Below are 18,511 nucleotides of genomic sequence, written 5' to 3'. Positions count from 1 at the left end.
CCCCACCCTGTACAGACCCCCCCCCACGCCTGTGGGGAGTGGGGGGAGGGGGAGGGGGCGGCCGGTGTATCATAGTGGGGGAGGGGAGGGGGGAACAGCGCCCCTCCCCCCCGCCCCTCCCCTCCCCTCCCCCCCCGAGTGTTGTGTCCGTCGTTTTTGTGCTATTTTGAAAATTAAAAAAAGACATTTTTTTGGAGTTTAAAAGTTTTATTAATTCGGGGGGGTGGGGGGGTTTGGGTGCTCTGGAGACCCCCAAATTTGGGGAGGGGGGAAAATTTGGGGGGGGAGGGGCTTTAAGTGATTGGGACCACCCCCCGAATTTTGGGCTTCGGAGGAAAATTTTGGGTCTGGGGGTCACTTTGGGGGTTTGGGTCACTTTGGGGGGTTTTGGGGGGTCTCCCGCCCCTTTGAACCCCCCCAATTTTGGGTCTGGGGGTGTCCCAAGGTTAAGGGGGCGTGGCCACAGCGCGGTGGGCGGGGTTAAGGCGGGAAAGGGGCGTGGCCAGGAAGGGGGCGGGGCCTTGTCGCGAGGTCTCGTGACTGGGCAGCGGCCGCGGTGGGTCCGGGGGGGGAGGGGCGGTTTTGGGGACCCCCAAAAGGGTCCTGGGGGGGTCTGGGGGGGTTGAGGGTCCATGGGGACCCTCGGGGTGGGGGATGGGGGGGTTTGGGGACCTGGGGGGGATTTTGGGGGGTCCCGGGGCGGGGGGGGGGGAGGGGTCTATGGGGACCCCTGGGTTGGGGGATTTGGGGAGGTTTTGGGGTCCCAGGCAGAGAGGGGGGTCCATGGAGACCCCTGGGGTTGGGGGGGTCGGGGGGGATTTGGGGGACCCCCCCCTGGGCTCGGTTGAGGGGGGCTCTGGGACCGAGTGGGATCTGTGGGTCTGGGGTCTCCATGGGTGGGTCCGGGGGGGTTCCCGTGGGTCTGGGGGCGTTCCCGTGGGTGTTTCAGTGGGTCTGGGGGCGTTCCCGTGGGTCTGGGGGCGTTCCCGTGGGTCGGGGGTCTCCATGGGTGTTCCCGGGGGGGTTCCCGTGGGTCGGGGGTCCCACGGGCCGCCCCCTCCCCAGCCATGGAGCAGCTCCGGGCCTGGCGGGGTCGCATCGGGGCCGAGCTGGACGCGGCCGTGGCTTTTTGGGAGCGGCACTCGCACGACCCCGAGCACGGGTGGGACCCCCAAAAACCCCCCAAAAAACACCCCGAGACCCCCCCCAAAAAACCCCCCGAGACCCCCCCCAAAAAACACCCCGGGACCCCCCCCAAAAACCACCCGGGACCCCCCCAAAACACCCCGGGACCCCCCAAAACACCCGGGACCCTCCCCAAAAACACCCCGGGACCCCCCCCAAAAACCACCTGGAACCCCCAAAAAACCCCCTCGGGACCCTCCCCAAAACCTCCCCCGAGACCCCAAAAGAGACCCCGAACACCCCCCCCCCCAAAATCCCCTCGAGACCCCCCCCCAAAACCCCTCTCGGAACCCCCCGAGTCCAAAAAATGAACCCAAGACCCCCAAGTGCCCCCTCCCCACAAATAACCCTGAATCCTGAGACCCCCCCAAGTGCCCCCCAAATTCCCCAGACCCCCCCAAATCCCCCCTGAGCCCCCCCAAACCCCCTGTGAGTCCCCCCAAACCCCCCTGAGCCCCCCAAAACCCCCTGAGCCCCCCCAAACCCCACCTGAGCCCCCCCAAACCCACCTGAGCCCCCCCAAATCCCCCCCCAAACCCACCTGAGCCCCCCCAAACCCACCTGAGCCCCCCCAAATCCCCCCCCAAACCCCCCTGAGCCCCCTCAAACCCCCCTGAGCCCCCCAAACCCCCCTGAGCCCCCCAAATCCGCCCCCCCCAAACCCCCTGAGCCCCCCCAAACCCCCTGAGCCCCCCCAAATCCCCCTGAGCCCCCCAAATCCCGAGCTCCCCAAATCTGCCCCCCCAACCCCCCTGAGCCCCCCAAACCCCCCTGAGCCCCCCCAAATCCCCCCCCAAACCCCCCTGAGCCCCCTCAAACCCCCCCTGAGCCCCCCCAAATCCCCCCCCCAAACCCCCCTGAGCCCCCCAAACCCCCCTGAGCCCCCCAAATCCCCCTGAGCCCCCCAAATCCGCCCCCCCAAACCCCCCTGAGCCCCCCCCAAACCCCCCTGAGCCCCCCCAAATCCCCCCTGAGCCCCCCCAAATCCCCCCAGGGGTTTTTTCTCCTGCCTGAGTCGCGACGGCTCCGTCTACGACGACACCAAGTTCGTGTGGCTGCAGGGCCGCCAGGTCCGAGCGGGGCGGGGGGCGCGGGGCAGCACTCGGGGGCACCGGGGACCCCCCGGGACCCCCCTGAGCCCCCCGGGCCCCCCCAGATCTGGGTTTATTCCCGCCTGTACCGGAGCGTGCCGCGCTTCCGCCGGCCGGAGCTGCTGGAGGCGGCGCGGAAAGGTGGGGAGGGGGCTCGGGGGGCTCTGTTTTACCCAAATCCCCTCAATTTACCCCAAATCCCCTCGGTTTTACCCAAATCCCCTCGGTTTTACCCAAATTCCCTCAATTTACCCCAAATCCCCTCAATTTACCATATCCCTCAATTACCCCAAATCCCCTCAATTTACCCCAAATCCCCTCAATTTACCCCAATCCCATCAATTTTACCCCAAATCCCCTCAATTTACCCCAAATCCCCTCGGTTTTACCCCAAATCCCCTCAATTTACCCCAAATCCCCTCAATTTACCCCAAATTCCTTCAATTTACCCAAATTCCTCAATTTGCCCCAAATTCCTTCAATTTACCCCAAATCCCCTCGGTTTTACCCAAATCCCCTCAATTTACCCCCAAATTCCCTCAATTTCCCCCAAATTCCTTCCATTTTCCCCCAAATCCTCCCAATTTTACCCCGATTTCTCCCCAAATTCCCTAAAAATTCCCCCCAAAAAATCCCTAAAAATTCCCAAAAACTTCCCCCCAAAAAGTCCTAAAAAATTCCCAAAAAAATCCCCCAAAAATCCCCCAATAAATCCTAAAAAATCCCCCAATAAATCCCAAAAAATCCCCCAAAAAATCCCCCCAAAATTTCCAAAAAATCCCAAAAAATCCCAAAAAATCCCCCCAAAAATCCCAAAAAATTCCCCAAAAATCCCCCAAAAAATCCCAAAAAATCCCCCAAAAAATCCCAAAAAATTCCCCCAAAAATCCCCAAAAAATCCCCCAAAAAATTCCCCAAAAATCCCAAAAAAATCCCCAAAAATTCCCAAAAAAATCCCCCAAAAAATCCCCAAAAATCCCAAAAAAATCCTAAAAAATCCACAAAATATCCCAAAAAATTCCCCAAAAAATAAAAAAAAAAATCCCAAAAAATCCCCAAAAAATCCCCAAAAATCCCCCAAAAATCCCCGAAAAAATCCCCAAAAATTCCCAAAAAAATCCCCCAAAAAATCCCCCAAAATCCAAAAAAATCCTAAAAAATCCACAAAAAATCCAAAAAAATTCCCCAAAAAATAAAAAATCCCAAAAAATCCCCAAAAAATTCCCCAAAAATCCCCCCAAAAAAATCCCAAAAAATCCCCAAAAAATTCCCCCAAAAATCCCCGAAAAAATAAAAAAAAAATCCCCCCAAAAATCAAAAAAAATCCCAAAAAATCCCCAAAAAATCCCCAAAAAATCCCCAAAAAATCCCAAAAAAACCCCAAAAAATCCCCCCAAAATTTCCAAAAAATCCAAAAAAATCCCAAAAAATCCCCAAAAAATCCCCCCAAAAATCCCCGAAAAAATAAAAAAAAAATCCCCCCAAAAATCAAAAAAAATCCCAAAAAATCTCCAAAAAATCCCCAAAAAATTCCCTAAAAATCCCCAAAAAACCCCCAAAAAAATCCCAAAAAATCCCCAAAAAAATCCCCAAAAATTCCCCAAAATTCCCCTAAAACGCCCCAATTGGCTGCTTTCCGGGCTGCAGCGGGGGAGTTCCTGCAGCGCCGGGTGCGCCCAGGGCCGGGCTGTTCCCGCGCCGCCTTCGCCCTGAGCCGTGCGGGGCTCCCCGAGCGCGTCCAGCGCAGCTTCTCCAGCGAAGCGTTCTGCGCGCTGGGGCTGGACGAGCTGGGCAGGGCGGCGGCCGAGCCTCGATACCGCGTGAGACCCCCGCCCCAATTAGTTAATTAACCCCCGCCTCTCATTCCTTAATTAACCCCGAGCCTCGATACCGCGTGAGACCCCCGCCCCAATTAGTTAATTAACCCCCGGCCTCCTCTAATCAACCCCAGAGCCCTCCTCTCATTCCTTAATTAACCCCGACCCTCCTCTAATTAACCCCAGAGCCCGCCTCTCATTCCTTAATTAACCCCGAGCCTCGATACCGCGTGAGACCCCCGCCCCAATTAGTTAATTAACCCCCGGCCTGCTCTAATCAACCCCAGAGCCCTCCTCTAATTCCTTAATTAACCCCGAGCCTCCTCTAATTAACCCGAGACCCCTCCCCAAATAGCCCTGAGATCCTCCTGAAAATAACCCCGGGACCTTGCCCAAATTAGCCCGAGACCCCGCCCCTAATTAACCCCGACCCTCCTCTAATTAACCCCGACCCTCCTCTAATTAGCCCCGGGACCCTCCTCAAATAGCTCCGGGACCCCTCCCCAAACAGCCCCGGGACTCTGCCCAAATTAGCCCGAGACCCCGCCCCTAATTAACCCCGCCCCTCCCCTAATTAACCCCGACCCTCCTTTAATTAGCCCGAGACCCCTCCCCGAATTACCCCAAGACCCCTCCCCAAATAGCCCCGAAATCCTCCCGAAAATTACCCCGGGACCCTCCCAAAATAGCCCCGGGACCCCTCCTCAAAATAACCCTGGGACCCTCCCTAAAATTACCCTGAGACCCACAGGGACCCCCGGGAGCGGCTGGGACCCCCAGGACCCCTCCCCAAATTACCCCGAGTCCCCCGGGAGCGGCTGGGACCCCCAGGACCCCTCCCCAAATTGCCCCGAGCCCCCCGGTAGCGGCTGGGACCCCCAGGACCCCTCCCCAAATTACCCCGAGCCCCCCGGCAGCGGCTGGGACCCCTCCCCTGAGCCCCCCGCCCCATTTCCCGCAGGCGTGGGGCCGGCAGTGGGCTCTGGCCGTGTGGGGCTGGGCCCGGGGGGCTCCCATGGAATTGGGGCGCCCCCGATTTGCGGGGACCCCTCCCCAGCAGTCGCTGGCCCAGCCCCTGATGGTGCTCAAGGTGGGGCTGCAGCTCTGGGGGGACCCCCGGAGGGACCCCCAGGATCAGCCCGACCCCGAGGCCGAGGCCATGGCGGAGTGGGGGGCGCGGCACGTCCTGATGCACCTGCAGGTACCCCAAAATCAGCCCAAAATCACCCCAAAATCAGCCCAAAATTACCCCAAAATCAGCCCAAAATCATCCCTGGGAGGCCAAAATCACCCCAAAATCACCCCAAAATTACCCCAAAATCAGCCCCGAGAGCCCAAAATCACCCCAAAATCAGACAAAAATCACCCCTGGGAGGCCAAAATCACCCCAAAATCACCCCAAAATCACCCCAAAATCAGCCCTGAAAGCCCAAAACTGCCCCAAAATCACCCCTGAGAGCCCAAAACTGCCCCAAAATCAGCCCCAAGAGCCCAAAATCACCCCAAAATCAGTCCCGAGAGCCCAAAATCACCCCAAAATCAGCCCCGGGAGTCCAAAATTGCCCCAAAATCAGACCCGGGAGACCCAGAATCATCCAAAAATCATCCCTGGGTGCCCAAAATCAGCCCAAAATCAGCCCTGGGAGGCCAAAATTACCCCAAAAACATCCCTGGGACACCAAAATCATCCCCAAAATCAGCCCCGGGAGCCCAAAATTGCCCAAAAATCATCCCCAAATCAACCCTGGGACAACAAAATCATCCCCGGGAACCCAAAATCACCCCAAAAATCAATCCTGGGACCCCAAAATCAGCCCTGAGAGCCCAAAAATCACACCCAGGACACCAAAAATCATCCCCGGGTTGCCAAAATCACCCCTGGGATCCCCAAAAATCAACACTGGGACCCCCAAATTCACCCCAAAATCCCCCAGGGACCCCTAAATTCACCCCAAAATCCCCCCTGGACCCCCAAATTCACCCCAAAATCCCCCCGGGACCCCCAAATTCACCCCAAAATCCCCTCTGGGACCCCCAAATTCACCCCAAAATCCCCTCTGGGACCCCAAATTCACCCCAAAATGCCCTCTGGGACCCCAAATTCACCCCAAAATCCCCACTGGGACCCCCAAATTCACCCCAAAATCCCCTCTGGGACCCCCAAATTCACCCCAAAATCCCCTCTGGGACCCCCAAAATCCCCTCTGGACCCCCAAAATCCCCCCTAAATTTTGGCTCCCCTCTCTCACCCGTGTCCCCCCACCCCAAACTGGGGGTTCCTGACGGGGGTCCCCCCACATTTGGGGGCTCAGCGGGGGGACTCGGTGGTGCTGGAGAACGTCAGCCCCGAGGGGGAGCAGCTGCCGGGGAGCCTCGGGCGCCTCATGAACCCCGGTAAGGGGGGCAGGGACCCCAAATTTGGGGAGAAATCCTGGATTTTGGGGGGTCAGGGTGGGAATTCGGGGGGAAAAAGGGGATTTTGGGGGAAAATTCGGATTTTTTGGGGGGAAAAATGGGAATTTTGGGAGGGAAAATGGGAATTTTGGGGGGAAATTTGGATTTTTGGGGGGGAAAAATGGGAATTTTGTGGGGAAAATCGGATTTTTTGGGGGGGAAAATGGGAATTTTGGGGGGGAAAATGGGAATTTTGGGTGGAAATTTGGATTTTTTTGGGAAAAAAATGGGGATTTGGGGGAAAATTCGGATTTTTTGGGGGAAAAATGGGAATTTTGGGGGGGAAAATGGGAATTTTGGGGGAAAATTCGGATTTTTTGGGGGAAAAATGGGAATTTTGGGGGGGAAATGAGGATTTTTAGGTGGAAATTCAGATTTTTTTTGAGGGGAAAACGGGAGTTTTAAGGGAAAATTTGAATTTCTTTGGGGGAAAATGCCAATTTGGGGGGTTGGACATCGATTTTGGGGGAAAAAACTTAATTTTTGGGGGGGTGGGAAACCCCAATTTAAGGGGGGTTGGACCTTTACAATTTTAGGCTACAAACTCCCAATTTTTGATTTTTTGCCTCTCCAATTTTTACTCTTTTATCCCAATTTTCTTTTTTCCCCAATTTTATGTTCCCAGAGTATCGATCCCCTCTTTTGTCCCTTCATTTTTTCACCATTTTTCACCAATATTTCACCATTTCCCCCCAAATTTTCGTGTTTTTCCTCGTTTTTTCTCCCTTTTGTGTATTTTTTTTGGGTGTTTTTGGGTGTTTTTGGATGTTTTGGGGTGGTTTGGGATGTTTTGGGGGTGATTTTTTGTGGTTTTTGGGTGGTTTTGGGGGGGGTTTCTGGGTGTTTTTTGGGTGTTTTTGAGGTTTTTTGGGGTTTTTTTTAGTGTTTTGGGGTGTTTTTGTGTGTTTTGGGGTGGTTTTTGGGTGTTTTTTGGGTGTTCTTTGAATGTTTTGGGGTGTTTTTGGTGGTTTTTTTGGGTTTTTTTAGTGTTTTGGGGTGTTTTTGGGTGTTTTTGGGGTGCAGGACACGCCCTGGAGGCCGCCTGGCTGCTGCTGGAGTTCGCGGGGCGCAGGGGGGACGCGGATTTGGGGGCTCGGGCCGTGGCTGCGCTGGTGGAGGGACCCCTGAAATGGGGCTGGGACCCCCAGCACGGGGGGCTCTTCTACTTCCTCGACGCTGATGGGCACTGCCCCACGCAGGTAACCCCAAAAATCACACCTGGGACACCCCAAAATCACACCTGGGAACCCAAAATCACACCTGGGAACCCCCAAAATTCACCTGGGAACCCCCAAAATCACACCTGGGAACCCCCAAAATCACACCTGGGAACCCCAAAAATCACACCTGGGAACCCCCAAAATCACACCTGGGAACCCCAAAAATCACACCTGGGAACACAAAATCACACCTGGGAACCCCAAAAATCACACCTGGGAACCCAAAATTCACCTGGGAACCCAAAATCACACCTGGGAACCCCCAAAATTCACCTGGGAACCCCCAAAATCACACCTGGGAGCCCAGAATTCACCTGGGAACCTCCAAAAAACACACCTGAAAACCCAAAATTCACCTGGGAACCCCAAAAGTCACACCTGGGAACCCCAAAAATCACCCAGGACACCAAAATCACACCTGGGAACCCCAAAAATCACCTGAGAACCCAAAAATCATACAGGTAACCCCAAAAATCACACCTGGGAACCCCCAAATCTCACCTGGGAACCCCCAAAATTCACCTGGGAACCCAAAATTCACCTGGGAACCCCAAAAATCACACCTGGGAACCCAAAAATCACACCTTTTTTCCCTGTTTTTCCCCATTTTTCCCTCAATTTTCCCCATTTTTCCCTCAATTTTCCCCATTTCACCCCCGTTTTTTCTCTGTTTCTCCCTGCTTTTTTTCCCAAAATTCCCGTTTTTTCTCCCCAATTCCCATCTGAAGTTTTCCATGAAGCTCTGGTGGCCTCACACCACCACCCTCACCCCCATTTTTCCCCATTTTTCCCTCAATTTTCCCCATTTTTCCCTCAATTTTCCCCATTTCACCCCCATTTTTTCTCCGTTTCTCCCCATTTTTTTCCCAAATTCCTGTTTTTTCTCCCCAAACCCAGCTGGAGTGGTCCATGAAGCTCTGGTGGCCCCACGCCGAGGCCATGGTTGCCCTCCTGGCCGCCCACCGCTTCCAGCCCCGGCCCAGTTTGGTCTCCCAGTTCCTCCAGCTGGCCCAGTTCACCTTCGACAAGGTGAGGAACTGGGGGGTTTGGAGAGATTTGGGGGAGTTCTGGAGAATTTGGGGGGATTTTGAGGGGATTTTGGGGAAATTGGTGAGATTTTGAGGGAATTTTGGGAGAATTTTGGGAAATTTTGAGGGGATTTGGGGATATTTTGGGGAGTTTTGAGGGATTTGAGGGGATTCTGGGGATATTCTGGGGAATTTGGTGGGATTTTGAGGGAATTTTGGGAGAATTTTGGGAAATTTCGGGATATTTTGGGGAGTTTTGAGGGATTTGAGGGGGATTTTGGAGGAGTTTTGGGGTATTTTGGAGAGATTTTGAGGAGACTGGGGGAAATTTGGGATTTGAGGGGATTTTGAGGGGATTGTGGGATATTCTGGGGAATTTGGTGGCATTTTGGGAGAATTTGGGGGAATTTTGAGGGGATTTGGGGAGATTTTGTGGGGATTTGAGGATACTTTGAGGGGACTTTGGGAGATTTTGTGGGATTTGGAAATATTTTGGGGGGTTTTGGTGATATTTGGGGGCAATTTGGGGGGGATTCTGAGTCTTGGAGAGATTTTAGAGGGGATCCTAGAGGGGTCCCTGGGGGTTTTGAGGGTTCCTGGAGTGGTTTTGAGTGGGAATTTCGCCTTTTTGAGGCGGGGGTCCCACTTTAAGGGGGGGGGGGTCTCACCCCTCCCTAAATTCCCCCAAATTCCCCCAAAAATCCCCCAAGTTCCGCGACCCCGAGCACGGCGAGTGGTTCGGGTACCTGAACCGCGACGGCTCCGTGGCGCTTTCCATCAAGGGTGGACCCTACAAAGGTGGGTCTGGGGGCTCCGATTCTTCAGGGGGAAGGCTCGGGGCTGGGATTTCTCCCGATTTCCCCCGATTTTTCCCGTTTTCCCCCGTTTTTTACCCGTTTTTCCAGGCTGTTTCCATGTGGCGCGGGCGCTGCTGATGTGTGAGGAGATGCTGGACGCCATCTTGGAAGAGGAGGAGGGAGCGGCCGGGGACCCCCCAAAAAAATAAATTTGGGGAGCCCCCCTCCCCAAAAAAATCGGGATTTCAACCTGAATCGAGCTGAGGGAGCCCTCCTCAATAATCCAAATAAAAGCGGGGCCCCTCGGAAGTGAAATAAAGGGAAAAAAATTGTAATAAAGTTATGGGATGGGCCCGTCCCGCCCTCAGAAAAAATCCGTGTGGGGCCCCAACAAAATCCTCCTCGAAACCCCCCAAAAATCTCCTCAAAATCATCTGGAATTCCAAAAAAAAAAAAAAAATCACCAAGATATCGTCTCGAAATCCTCTAAAAAATCCCCTGAAAATCCAGAAAGAAATCACGGCAAAATCCTCCTTGAAAAATCCCGCGCCTCCCCCACCAAAAATTTCCCATTTTCCCTTAAAGTTCCGCTTAAAAACCGCCCGATAATTCCCGATAAATCCTTTCCCTCTCAATTTCCCGGTGGGTTAAAAAATCCCCTCAAAAAACTCCCAAAATCCCGCGAGCTCCCTTTTTTCCCGCCGAAAATTCCTTTTTTGCCCTCACTCAACATGGCGGCTCCCCTTGCCTCTTTGTGGCGTCACTTCCGCCCTCACCGCGTTGATTTCCGCTGTTGATTTCGCCTTCCCCGCCTCCCCCCGCTGGCGGCTGTTCCCTCTTTGCGGTTCTCCCCCCGCCGCGCTGTTCCGGGCTCTGTGCCCCCCCTCCCCCCGCGGCTGTTCCGCGCCGCGCCGCTCCCCCCCCCGCGCCGCGCTGCGTCTCCCGGACCCGCAGGATGGAGGTGCTGAACCAGGTGCGGACCCCTCCCCAAAATAACCCCCCCGGGACCCCCCCTCTGCGCCAAACACACCCGGGGACCCCCAAAAACCCTCCCCGGGTCGGTTTGGGGGGGTGAGGAGCGGCTGAGACCCCCCCCCCCCCGCTCCGCGCTGGGGGGAAATATGGGGAGGGGGCTTGGGGTGGGATTTGAGGAGGGGGCGCAGCTGGATTGAGGGGGGGGGAAGATTTTTGGGGGTGTCTGGATTTTAGAGGGGGAGGCGGATGGATTTGGGGAGGGGGGGATCCTGAATTTGGGGAGGGGGTTGGTGATTTTGGGGAGGGGGCTGCTCAATTTGGGGAGGGGGCTTCAAGATTTGGGGCGATCCCGGTGGGTTTTGATGCGGGGGGGGGGGCGCTCCAGGATTTGGGGGATGCGGGCGGATTTGGGGAGGGGGGAGGGGCGGTCCTGAATTTGGGGAGGGGTCGCGGCGAGCGGGAAGGATTTGGGGAGGGGGGAGATGCCCTTGAAGGGGGAGGGGTCATTTTTTGGGGGGGGGGGTCGCTGCCGCAGCATCCTGAGAGGGGGGAGGGGTGAGGATGATGATGCAGCAACAATGGGGGGGAGGGGGCGAAGAAAAACCCCCCCAAAAACGGGTGGGGGGGCGGGGTGTGACGTCAGCGTGACGTCAGCAGCGGCAGGTTTGGGGTGACCCCCACCCTTAATTTTGTCCTTGGTGGGGGGGGGGTCCCGGAGGGGTTTTTGGGGGGGTTTGAGGGGGGTTTTGGGGGGGTTTTGGGGGGTTTGAGGGGGGTTTTGGGGGTCTCGGCCTCTCCCGAATTTGGGGAGGGGTCCCCGAGCCCCCCCTGAGGGTCCCCCCGCCCCTCCCCCTCCCCAGTTGGTGGCCGGGGGGCAGTTCCGGGTGGTCAAGGAGCCCCTGGGCTTCCTCAAGCTGCTGGAGTGGGTGAGTGAGACCCCTCCCCAAATAAACAAACCCCGGGATACCCCAAAAACCCCCCAAAAAAACCCAAAAACCCCCAAAAAAACCCCAAACCCACCCCAAAAATCCCCAAAATTCCCCCTGGAACACCCAAAAAATCCCAAAATTACACCCGGAATACCCCAAAAACCCCAAAACCACCCCAAAATTCCCACTCGCGACCCCAAAATTCCCCTCCCAAAATCCCCCCGGGACACCCCAAAACCCAAAAAAAACCCAAAAAACCGAAAACGACCCCAAAATTCCCCCCAGAACACCCCAAAAAACCTGGGGACACCCCCAAACCCCCCCCGGGACCCCAAAAACGCCCAGGACCCCCCCTCAATTTCCCCCCGGGACCCCCCAAAACTCCTCGGGACCCCAAAAACTCCTCAAGACCCCCCAAAAATCCCCAAATCCTCCCCCCCGCCCCCAGCAGAGATTTTTGGGACCCCCGGACCCCCCCAAAATCCCAAATTTGACCCCCCCGGACCCTCCCCCCTCCCCCATTTCCCCTCCCCCCCCCATCGGGACCCCCCAAATCCCCCTCCCCTCCCCCCCCGATCTGGGCCAGCTCCATAATCCGGGATAATCCCGGGATTTGGGGAGGGGGAGGGGCCGTGTCCCCCTCTGACCCCCCCCCAGTGACCCCCCCGTGACCTCTCGGAGCCCCCCAAATTCACCCCGGACCCCCCGGAATTCCCCAAATCATCCCCTCCCCCCCCAAATCCCTTTGGAGGCTCCAAAATCCGCCTGGGACCCCTCCCCAAATTCCTCCCAGTCCATCCCAGTCCCTCCCAGTGCCCCCCAAACCCCCCCCGAACCCCCCAACCCCCCCCAAATCCCCCCCAAATTCCCCCAGAACCCCCCAAATCCCCTCCCAGTGACCCCCAAACCCCCCCAGAGCCCCCCAAACCCCTCCCAGTGCCCCCCAAATCCCCCCCAAACCCCCCCAGAACCCCCCAAATCCCCTCCCAGTGCCCCCCAGACCCCTCCCAGTCCCTCCCAGTGACCCCCAGTGCCCCCCCAGTTGTTCTCCATCTTCGCCTTCGCCACCTGTGGGGGGTTCAGCGGCTCCCTGCGCCCCCCAAACCTCCCCAGAGCCCCCCAGTGCCCCCCAAATCCCCCCAGTAAACCCCAAATCCCCCCCAAACCCCTCCCAGTGACCCCCAAATCCCCCCCAGACCCCTCCCAGTGCCCCCCAAACCCCTCCCAGTGCCCCCCAAACCCCCCCCAAACCCCTCCCAGTGACCCCCAGACCCCTCCCAGTGACCCCCAGTGCCCCCCCAGTTGTTCTCCATCTTCGCCTTCGCCACCTGTGGGGGGTTCAGCGGCTCCCTGCGCCCCCCAAACCCCCCCAGAGCCCCCCAAATCCCCCCCCAGTGCCCCCCAAACCCCTCCAAGACCCCTCCCAGTGACCCCCAGTACCCCCCCAGTTGTTCTCCATCTTCGCCTTCGCCACCTGTGGGGGGTTCAGCGGCTCCCTGCGCCCCCCAAACCCCCCCAGAGCCCCCCAAATCCCCCCCAAACCCCTCCCAGTGACCCCCAGTCCCTCCCAGTGACCCCCAGTGCCCCCCCAGTTGTTCTCCATCTTCGCCTTCGCCACCTGTGGGGGGTTCAGCGGCTCCCTGCGCCTCAGTATCGAGTGTGCCCCCCCAAACCGCTCTGCCCCCATCACCGTGGCCTTCGGGTACCCCTTCAGGTGAGGGGCGGGGGGCTCGGGGGGCTCGGGGGGGGATTTGGGGGGAGTTTGGGGTGAGTTTGGGGGAGATCTGGGGGGTCTGGGGGGATTTGGGGTGAGTTTGGGGGGTCTGGGGGGGATTTAGGGGGTCTGGGGGGGAGTTTGGGGCGAATTTGGGGGAGATCTGGGGGGTCTGGGGGGATTTGGGGTGAGTTTGGGGGGTCTGGGGGGGATTTGGGGGGTCTTGGGGGGATTTGGGGTGAGTTTGGGGGGTCTGGGGGGGGATTTGGGGGGTCTGGGGGGGGATTTAGGGGGTCTAGGGGGGGATTTGGGGGGTCTGGGGGGGGATTTGGGATGAGTTTAGGGGGGCTTAGGTAATTTGGGGACCCCCAGGCTGAATTTTAAATGCCTCGGGGTCCAAAAATCCCCAAAAATCAGATTAGAGCACCCCCAAACTTTACTCTGGGGGGGTCTTTGGGTACCTCAGAGCCCCCCCAGATAATTTGGGGACCCCCCAGGTTGCATTTTAAATACCTGGGGGTCCAAAAATCCCCAAAAATCAGGGTGGGGCTCCCCCAAAATTCACCTTGGAGCCCCCCAAGCTGCACCAGATGTGCCTGGGCATCCCAAAACCCCCAAAAATTCAGGGTGGGGCTCCCTCAAAATCTACTCTGGGGGGGTCTTTGGGTACCTCAGAGCCCCCCCTGATATTTTTGGGGTCCCCCAGGTTGCATTTTAAATGCCTGGGGGTTCCAAAATCCCCAAAATTCAGGGTAAAGCTCCCCCAAACTTTACTCTGGGGGGGTCTTTGGGTACCTCAGAGCCCCCCCAGATAATTTGGGGACCCCCAGGCTGAATTTTAAATGCCTGGAGGTCCCAAAATCCCCAAAATTCAGGGTAAAGCTCCCCCAAACTTTACTCTGGGGGGGTCTTTGGGTACCTCAGAGCCCCCCCCCGATATTTTTGGGGTCCCCCCAGGCTGCACCAGGTGTATTTCGAGGCTCCCTCGTGCGGGGGGGGTCCCCCCGAGCGGGTGTTCCTGGTGGGCGATCACTCCTCGGCCGCTCAGTTCTTCGTCACCGTCGGGGTCGGTTCCTTCCTCTACGCCCCCGCCGCTCTCGGGGGGTACCTGTTCGCCCCCCAGGCCTACCGGGCGGGGGGCCGGGGACCCCGAATTGTGAGTGGGGGGGTCTTGGGGGGTCTTGGGTGGAGTTTCAGGGGGGTTTGGGTGGAGTTTGGAGGGGATTTGGGGAGGGTTTTGAGTGGTCCTGGAGGGGTTTGAGGGGGTTTGGGGGGGGTTTTGGGGGGTCTTGAGGGGGTTTGGGTGTTTTGTGGGGGGTCTTGGGGGGTTTTGGGGGGTTTGGGTGGAATTTGGAGGGGATTTGGGGCGGTTTTTGAGTGGTCCTGGAAGGGTTTGAGGGGGTTTTGGAGGGTCTTGAGGGGGTTTGGGGGGTTTTTTGGGGGGTCTTGGGGGGTTTTGGGGGGTCTTGTTGGGGTTTGGGGGTCCTGGGGGGGTTTTGGGGGGTCTTGAGGGGGTTTGGGGGGTTTTTTGGGGGGTCTTGGGGGGTTTTGGGGGGTCTTGTTGGGGTTTGGGGGTCCTGGGGGGGTTTAGGTGCAGTTTGGGGGGGTTTGGGTGGAATTTGGAGGGGTTTTGTGGCGGTTTTTGAGTGGTTCTGGAGGGGTTTGAGGGGGTTTGGGTGTTTTTTAGGGGGTTTTGGGGGGATCTTGGGGGTTTGGGGGTCCTGGGGGGGTTTAGGTGGAATTTGGATGGAATTTGGAGGGATTTGGGGCAGTTCTGGAGGGGTTTGAGGGGGTTTTGGGGGTCCTGGGGGGGGTTGGGGGGGGCTGGGTTGGAATTTGGGGTTTTTGGGGGGTCCTGAACCCCCAAATTTCCCTTCCAGGACCTGGGAGTGACCACAGCTCCAGGAGGGGGAGATTTGGGGGTCTCAGAGGGGTTTTTGGGGGTCAATTTTGGGGTTTTTAGGGTCAAAATTTGGGGTTTTTGGGGTCTCGGGTGGGTTTTGGGGTGTCCTGAACCCCCAAATTTCCCTTCCAGGACCTGGGGGTGACGGCAGCTCTGGCCTTCCTGTGGCTGGTCAGCTCCTGTGCCTGGGCGGCCGCGCTGGCCGAGGTCAAGGCGGCCACGGCGCCCTCGGGGGTGCTGGCCCAGGTTGGGGGGTGCCAACGCCCGGGGGCGCGGTGCCAGGCGCTGGGGGCACCCCGAACCTCCGGCCTCAACACCTCTGTGGTGAGTCTGGGGGCTGCAGGACCCCAAATCCCCCCTAAATCACCCCAAATCCACCCTAAATCACCCCTAAATCACCCCAAATCCACCCTAAATCACCCCAAATCCACCCTAAATCACCCCTAAATCACCCCAAATCCCCCCTAAATCACCCCAAATCCACCCAAAATCACCCCAAATCCATCCTAAACCACCCCAAAATCCACCCCAGTGACCTGGGGGAACCCCAAACCTCCAGTGACACCTCTGTGGTGAGTCTGGGGGCTGCAGGACCCCAAATCACCCCTAAATCACCCCAAATCCACCCAAAATCACCCAAAATCTACCTGAAATCACCCCAAATCCCCCCTAAATCACCCCAAATCCCCCCTAAATCCCCCCAAAATCCACCCCAGTGACCTTGGGGCACCCTGAACCTCCGGCCTCGACACCTCTGTGGTGAGTCTGGGGGCTGCAGGACCCCAAATCCCCCCTAAATCACCCCAAATCCACCCTAAATCACCCCTAAATCACCCCAAATCCCCCCTAAATCACCCCAAATCCACCCTAAATCACCCCAAATCCCTCCTAAACCACCCCAAAATCCACCCCAGTGACCTGGGGGCGCTCCAAACCTCCAGTGACACCTCTGTGGTGAGTCTGGGGGCTGCAGGACCCCAAATCACCCCTAAATCACCCCAAATCTTCCCCAGGGCTCCCCCCAAATCCCACCTAATGCCCCTAAAATCCTAAAAAAAACCCCAAAATCCCAAAAAAACCCCAAAAAACCCCAAATTTCCTCCCTTTTTCAGGTGTTTGGCTTCTTGAAACTCTTGCTCTGGACAAGGAACCCCCCCCCAAAAATCCCCCCAAATCTTCCCCAGAGCTCCCCTCAAATCCCACCAAATGCCCCTAAAATCCTAAAAAAAACCCCCAAAATACCAAAAAAACCCCAAAATTCCCCAAATTTCCTCCCTTTTTCAGGTGTTTGGCTTCTTGAAACTCTTGCTCTGGACAAGGAACCCCCCCCAAAAATCCCCCCAAAACCTCCCCAGAGCCCCCCCAAATCCCACCGAATGCCCCTAAAATCCTAAAAAAAACCCCAAAATCCCAAAAAAACCCCCAAAAAACCCCAAATTTCCTCCCTTTTTCAGGTGTTTGGCTTCCTGAACCTCGTGCTCTGGACGGGGAACCTGTGGTTCGTCTTCAAGGAGACGGGCTGGGGGGGCCTGGGGGCCCGCGCCCCTCCCCCCGGGGGGGTCCCCGAAAAAGCCCCGGCTCCAGAAGGGGGGTACGGACCCCCCGAGGGGGGCTACGGCCAACCCGGGGGGGGCTACGGCCAGCCTGGGGGGGGCTACCAGCCCGACTACGGCCAGGGGGGGTACGGGGCACCCCCCTCGGAGGGGGGGTACGGCCAGGGAGCCCCCACCTCCTTCGCCAATCAGATGTAGGGTGAGGATTTTGGGGGGGTTTGGGGGGGTTTTGGGGAAATTGGGGTGGTTTGGGGAGGGGTTTGGGGGGGTTTTGGGGGTTTGGGGAGGGGTTTGGGGGGGTTTTGGGGGTTTGGGGAGGGGTTTGGGGGGGTTTTGGGGGGTTTGGGGAGGGGTTTGGGGGGGTTTTGGGGGTTTTGGGGAGGGGTTTGGGGGGGATTTGGGGGATTTGGGGAGGGGCTTGGGGAGTTTTGGGGGGTTTGGGGGGGTTTTGGGGAAATTGGGGTGGTTTGGGGAGGGGTTTGGGGAAATTGGGGTGGTTTGGGGAGGGGTTTTGGGAGGTTTTGGGGGTTTGGGGAGGGGTTTGGGGGGGTTTTGGGGGGTTTTGGGAGGGGTTTGGGGGGTTGGGGGGAAATTGGGGGGTTTGGGGAGGGGTTTGGGGGGTTTGGGGGAAATTAGGGGGTTTGGGGAGGGGTTGGGGGGTTTGGAGGGGTTGGGGGGTTTTGGGGGGTTTGGGGAGGGGTTTGGGGGGTTTGGAGGGGTTTGGGGGGAAATTGGGGGGGTCTTGGGAGTTTTGGGAAAGGTTTTGGAAAGGTTTGGGTGGATTGGGGAAGGTTTTGGGGAGGTTTTTGGGGGAAATTGGGGAGGTTTGGGAGGGTTTGGAGTGGTTTTTGGGGAAATCGGGGGGTTTTGGGGGGAATTGGGGATTTTGGGGGGTTTGGGAAAGGTTTTGGAAATGTTCAGGAGACTGGGGAAGGTTTTGGGGAGGTTTTGGGGGAGGTTTGGGAGAGTTTAGAGAAGTTTTGAGGGGATTTTGGAAAGGTTTGGGATGGTTTGGAGGGGTTTTGGTGAGATTTGGGAGGGTTGAGGAGGTTTGGGGAAGGTTTTTTGGGGGGGTTTGGAGGGATTTTAGGGGGGATTTGGGGAGGTTTTGGGAAGGTTTGGGGTCTCCATGGGGGCGTGGCCTGGATGGGAATTTTGGGGGCTGCACAAAGGGTTAATTTGGAGACCCCCAGGAGAGAATTGGAGCAGCTTTGGGGTCTCCGTTTGGGGGTGGGGGTTGAAATTTGGAATCCCCCCTCCCCAAAAATACTCCCGAGTCCTCCAATCCGCCAGGGGGCGCTCTCACCGTGCCTTTGAACGCTTTTCCGCAGGTCCTCCCCTCCAGCAGGGGGCGCTGTGCCGAGGAGCCGCGCGGCGGCGAGAGGGGGCGGAGCCTGGGGCTAAGCCACGCCCCCAGGGGGGAGGGGCAGCGAAATGGGAGGGGCTTAACCCCCTCATAACCCCCCCCCCCTTATAGACCCCCCCCCCACAATGGAACCCCTAAACCCCTCCCCCCTAAAAAAAATCCCCTCCCCCCCAAATCCCCCCACGGCCCCTCCCCCACCCCACGGCCGTGCCAAAGCCCCTCCCCCCGGCCGTGCCCCCTCCCCTCCCCCACCCCGTGTCTTTGTGCCGTGATTGTGACGTTTTGGGGGCCCTGCCCCCCCCAAATCCCCCTCCCCAAAATGTGGGGCAGGGCCGGGGGTGGGGGGCGGGGGCTGAGCCCCCCTTGGGACCCCCCCGGAGGGAATAAAAGATGACGGTGAAACCGCCAGAGGGGGGTCCCCGAATTATTTAGGGGGGGTCTGGGTTGAGAAATTGAGGGGGGGGGGACCCCAAATCTTG

General features: G+C 57.8%; 2 protein-coding genes across 3 annotated transcripts; both read left to right on the top strand.

The window, feature by feature from the left end:
• Positions 1-364: 364 nt before the first annotated feature.
• RENBP (renin binding protein) lies at positions 365-9,860 on the top strand. 2 transcript variants are annotated; one of them, XM_086871032.1, is made up of 11 exons: positions 365-556; positions 1,066-1,162; positions 2,180-2,255; positions 2,342-2,417; positions 3,924-4,096; positions 5,055-5,294; positions 6,406-6,487; positions 7,571-7,746; positions 8,665-8,796; positions 9,506-9,593; positions 9,701-9,860. In XM_086871032.1, exons 2-11 carry the CDS (start codon positions 1,068-1,070, stop codon positions 9,799-9,801), a joined length of 1,239 nt encoding a protein of 412 aa, XP_086727158.1. In that variant the 5' UTR covers positions 365-556; positions 1,066-1,067; the 3' UTR covers positions 9,802-9,860. The 2 variants fall into 2 exon arrangements, with proteins under 2 accessions (XP_086727158.1, XP_086727159.1); XM_086871033.1 differs by lacking the exon at positions 5,055-5,294 and having other exon boundaries at positions 366-556.
• A 595-nt stretch (positions 9,861-10,455) lies between these two features.
• Positions 10,456-18,440, top strand: LOC147647699 (synaptophysin-like). The gene is made up of 7 exons (XM_086871068.1): positions 10,456-10,565; positions 11,428-11,493; positions 13,089-13,210; positions 14,168-14,366; positions 15,246-15,437; positions 16,568-16,865; positions 17,998-18,440. Exons 1-6 carry the CDS (start codon positions 10,548-10,550, stop codon positions 16,862-16,864), a joined length of 894 nt encoding a protein of 297 aa, XP_086727194.1. The 5' UTR covers positions 10,456-10,547; the 3' UTR covers position 16,865; positions 17,998-18,440.
• The last annotated feature ends 71 nt before the right edge of the window (positions 18,441-18,511 follow it).

The sequence above is a fragment of the Cyanistes caeruleus genome, chromosome 34 (genome assembly GCF_971803275.1).
Source record: "Cyanistes caeruleus chromosome 34, bCyaCae1.hap1.1, whole genome shotgun sequence".
Lineage (NCBI taxonomy): Eukaryota > Metazoa > Chordata > Aves > Passeriformes > Paridae > Cyanistes > Cyanistes caeruleus.
This window is presented reverse-complemented; position numbering and strand designations above follow the sequence as displayed.

Bases quoted from the DNA above. Each gene is read 5' to 3' on its own strand.
- LOC147647699 (XM_086871068.1), top strand. The intron at 11,494-13,088 runs GTGAGTGAGACC...GTGCCCCCCCAG, and splicing joins TCCTCAAGCTGCTGGAGTGG to TTGTTCTCCATCTTCGCCTT. The intron at 15,438-16,567 runs GTGAGTCTGGGG...TCCCTTTTTCAG, and splicing joins CCGGCCTCAACACCTCTGTG to GTGTTTGGCTTCCTGAACCT.
- RENBP (XM_086871032.1), top strand. From the start codon at position 1,068: ATGGAGCAGCTCCGGGCCTGGCGGGGTCGCATCGGGGCCGAGCTGGAC. The intron at 2,256-2,341 runs GTCCGAGCGGGG...GGGCCCCCCCAG, and splicing joins TGTGGCTGCAGGGCCGCCAG to ATCTGGGTTTATTCCCGCCT. The intron at 8,797-9,505 runs GTGAGGAACTGG...AAATCCCCCAAG, and splicing joins CCCAGTTCACCTTCGACAAG to TTCCGCGACCCCGAGCACGG.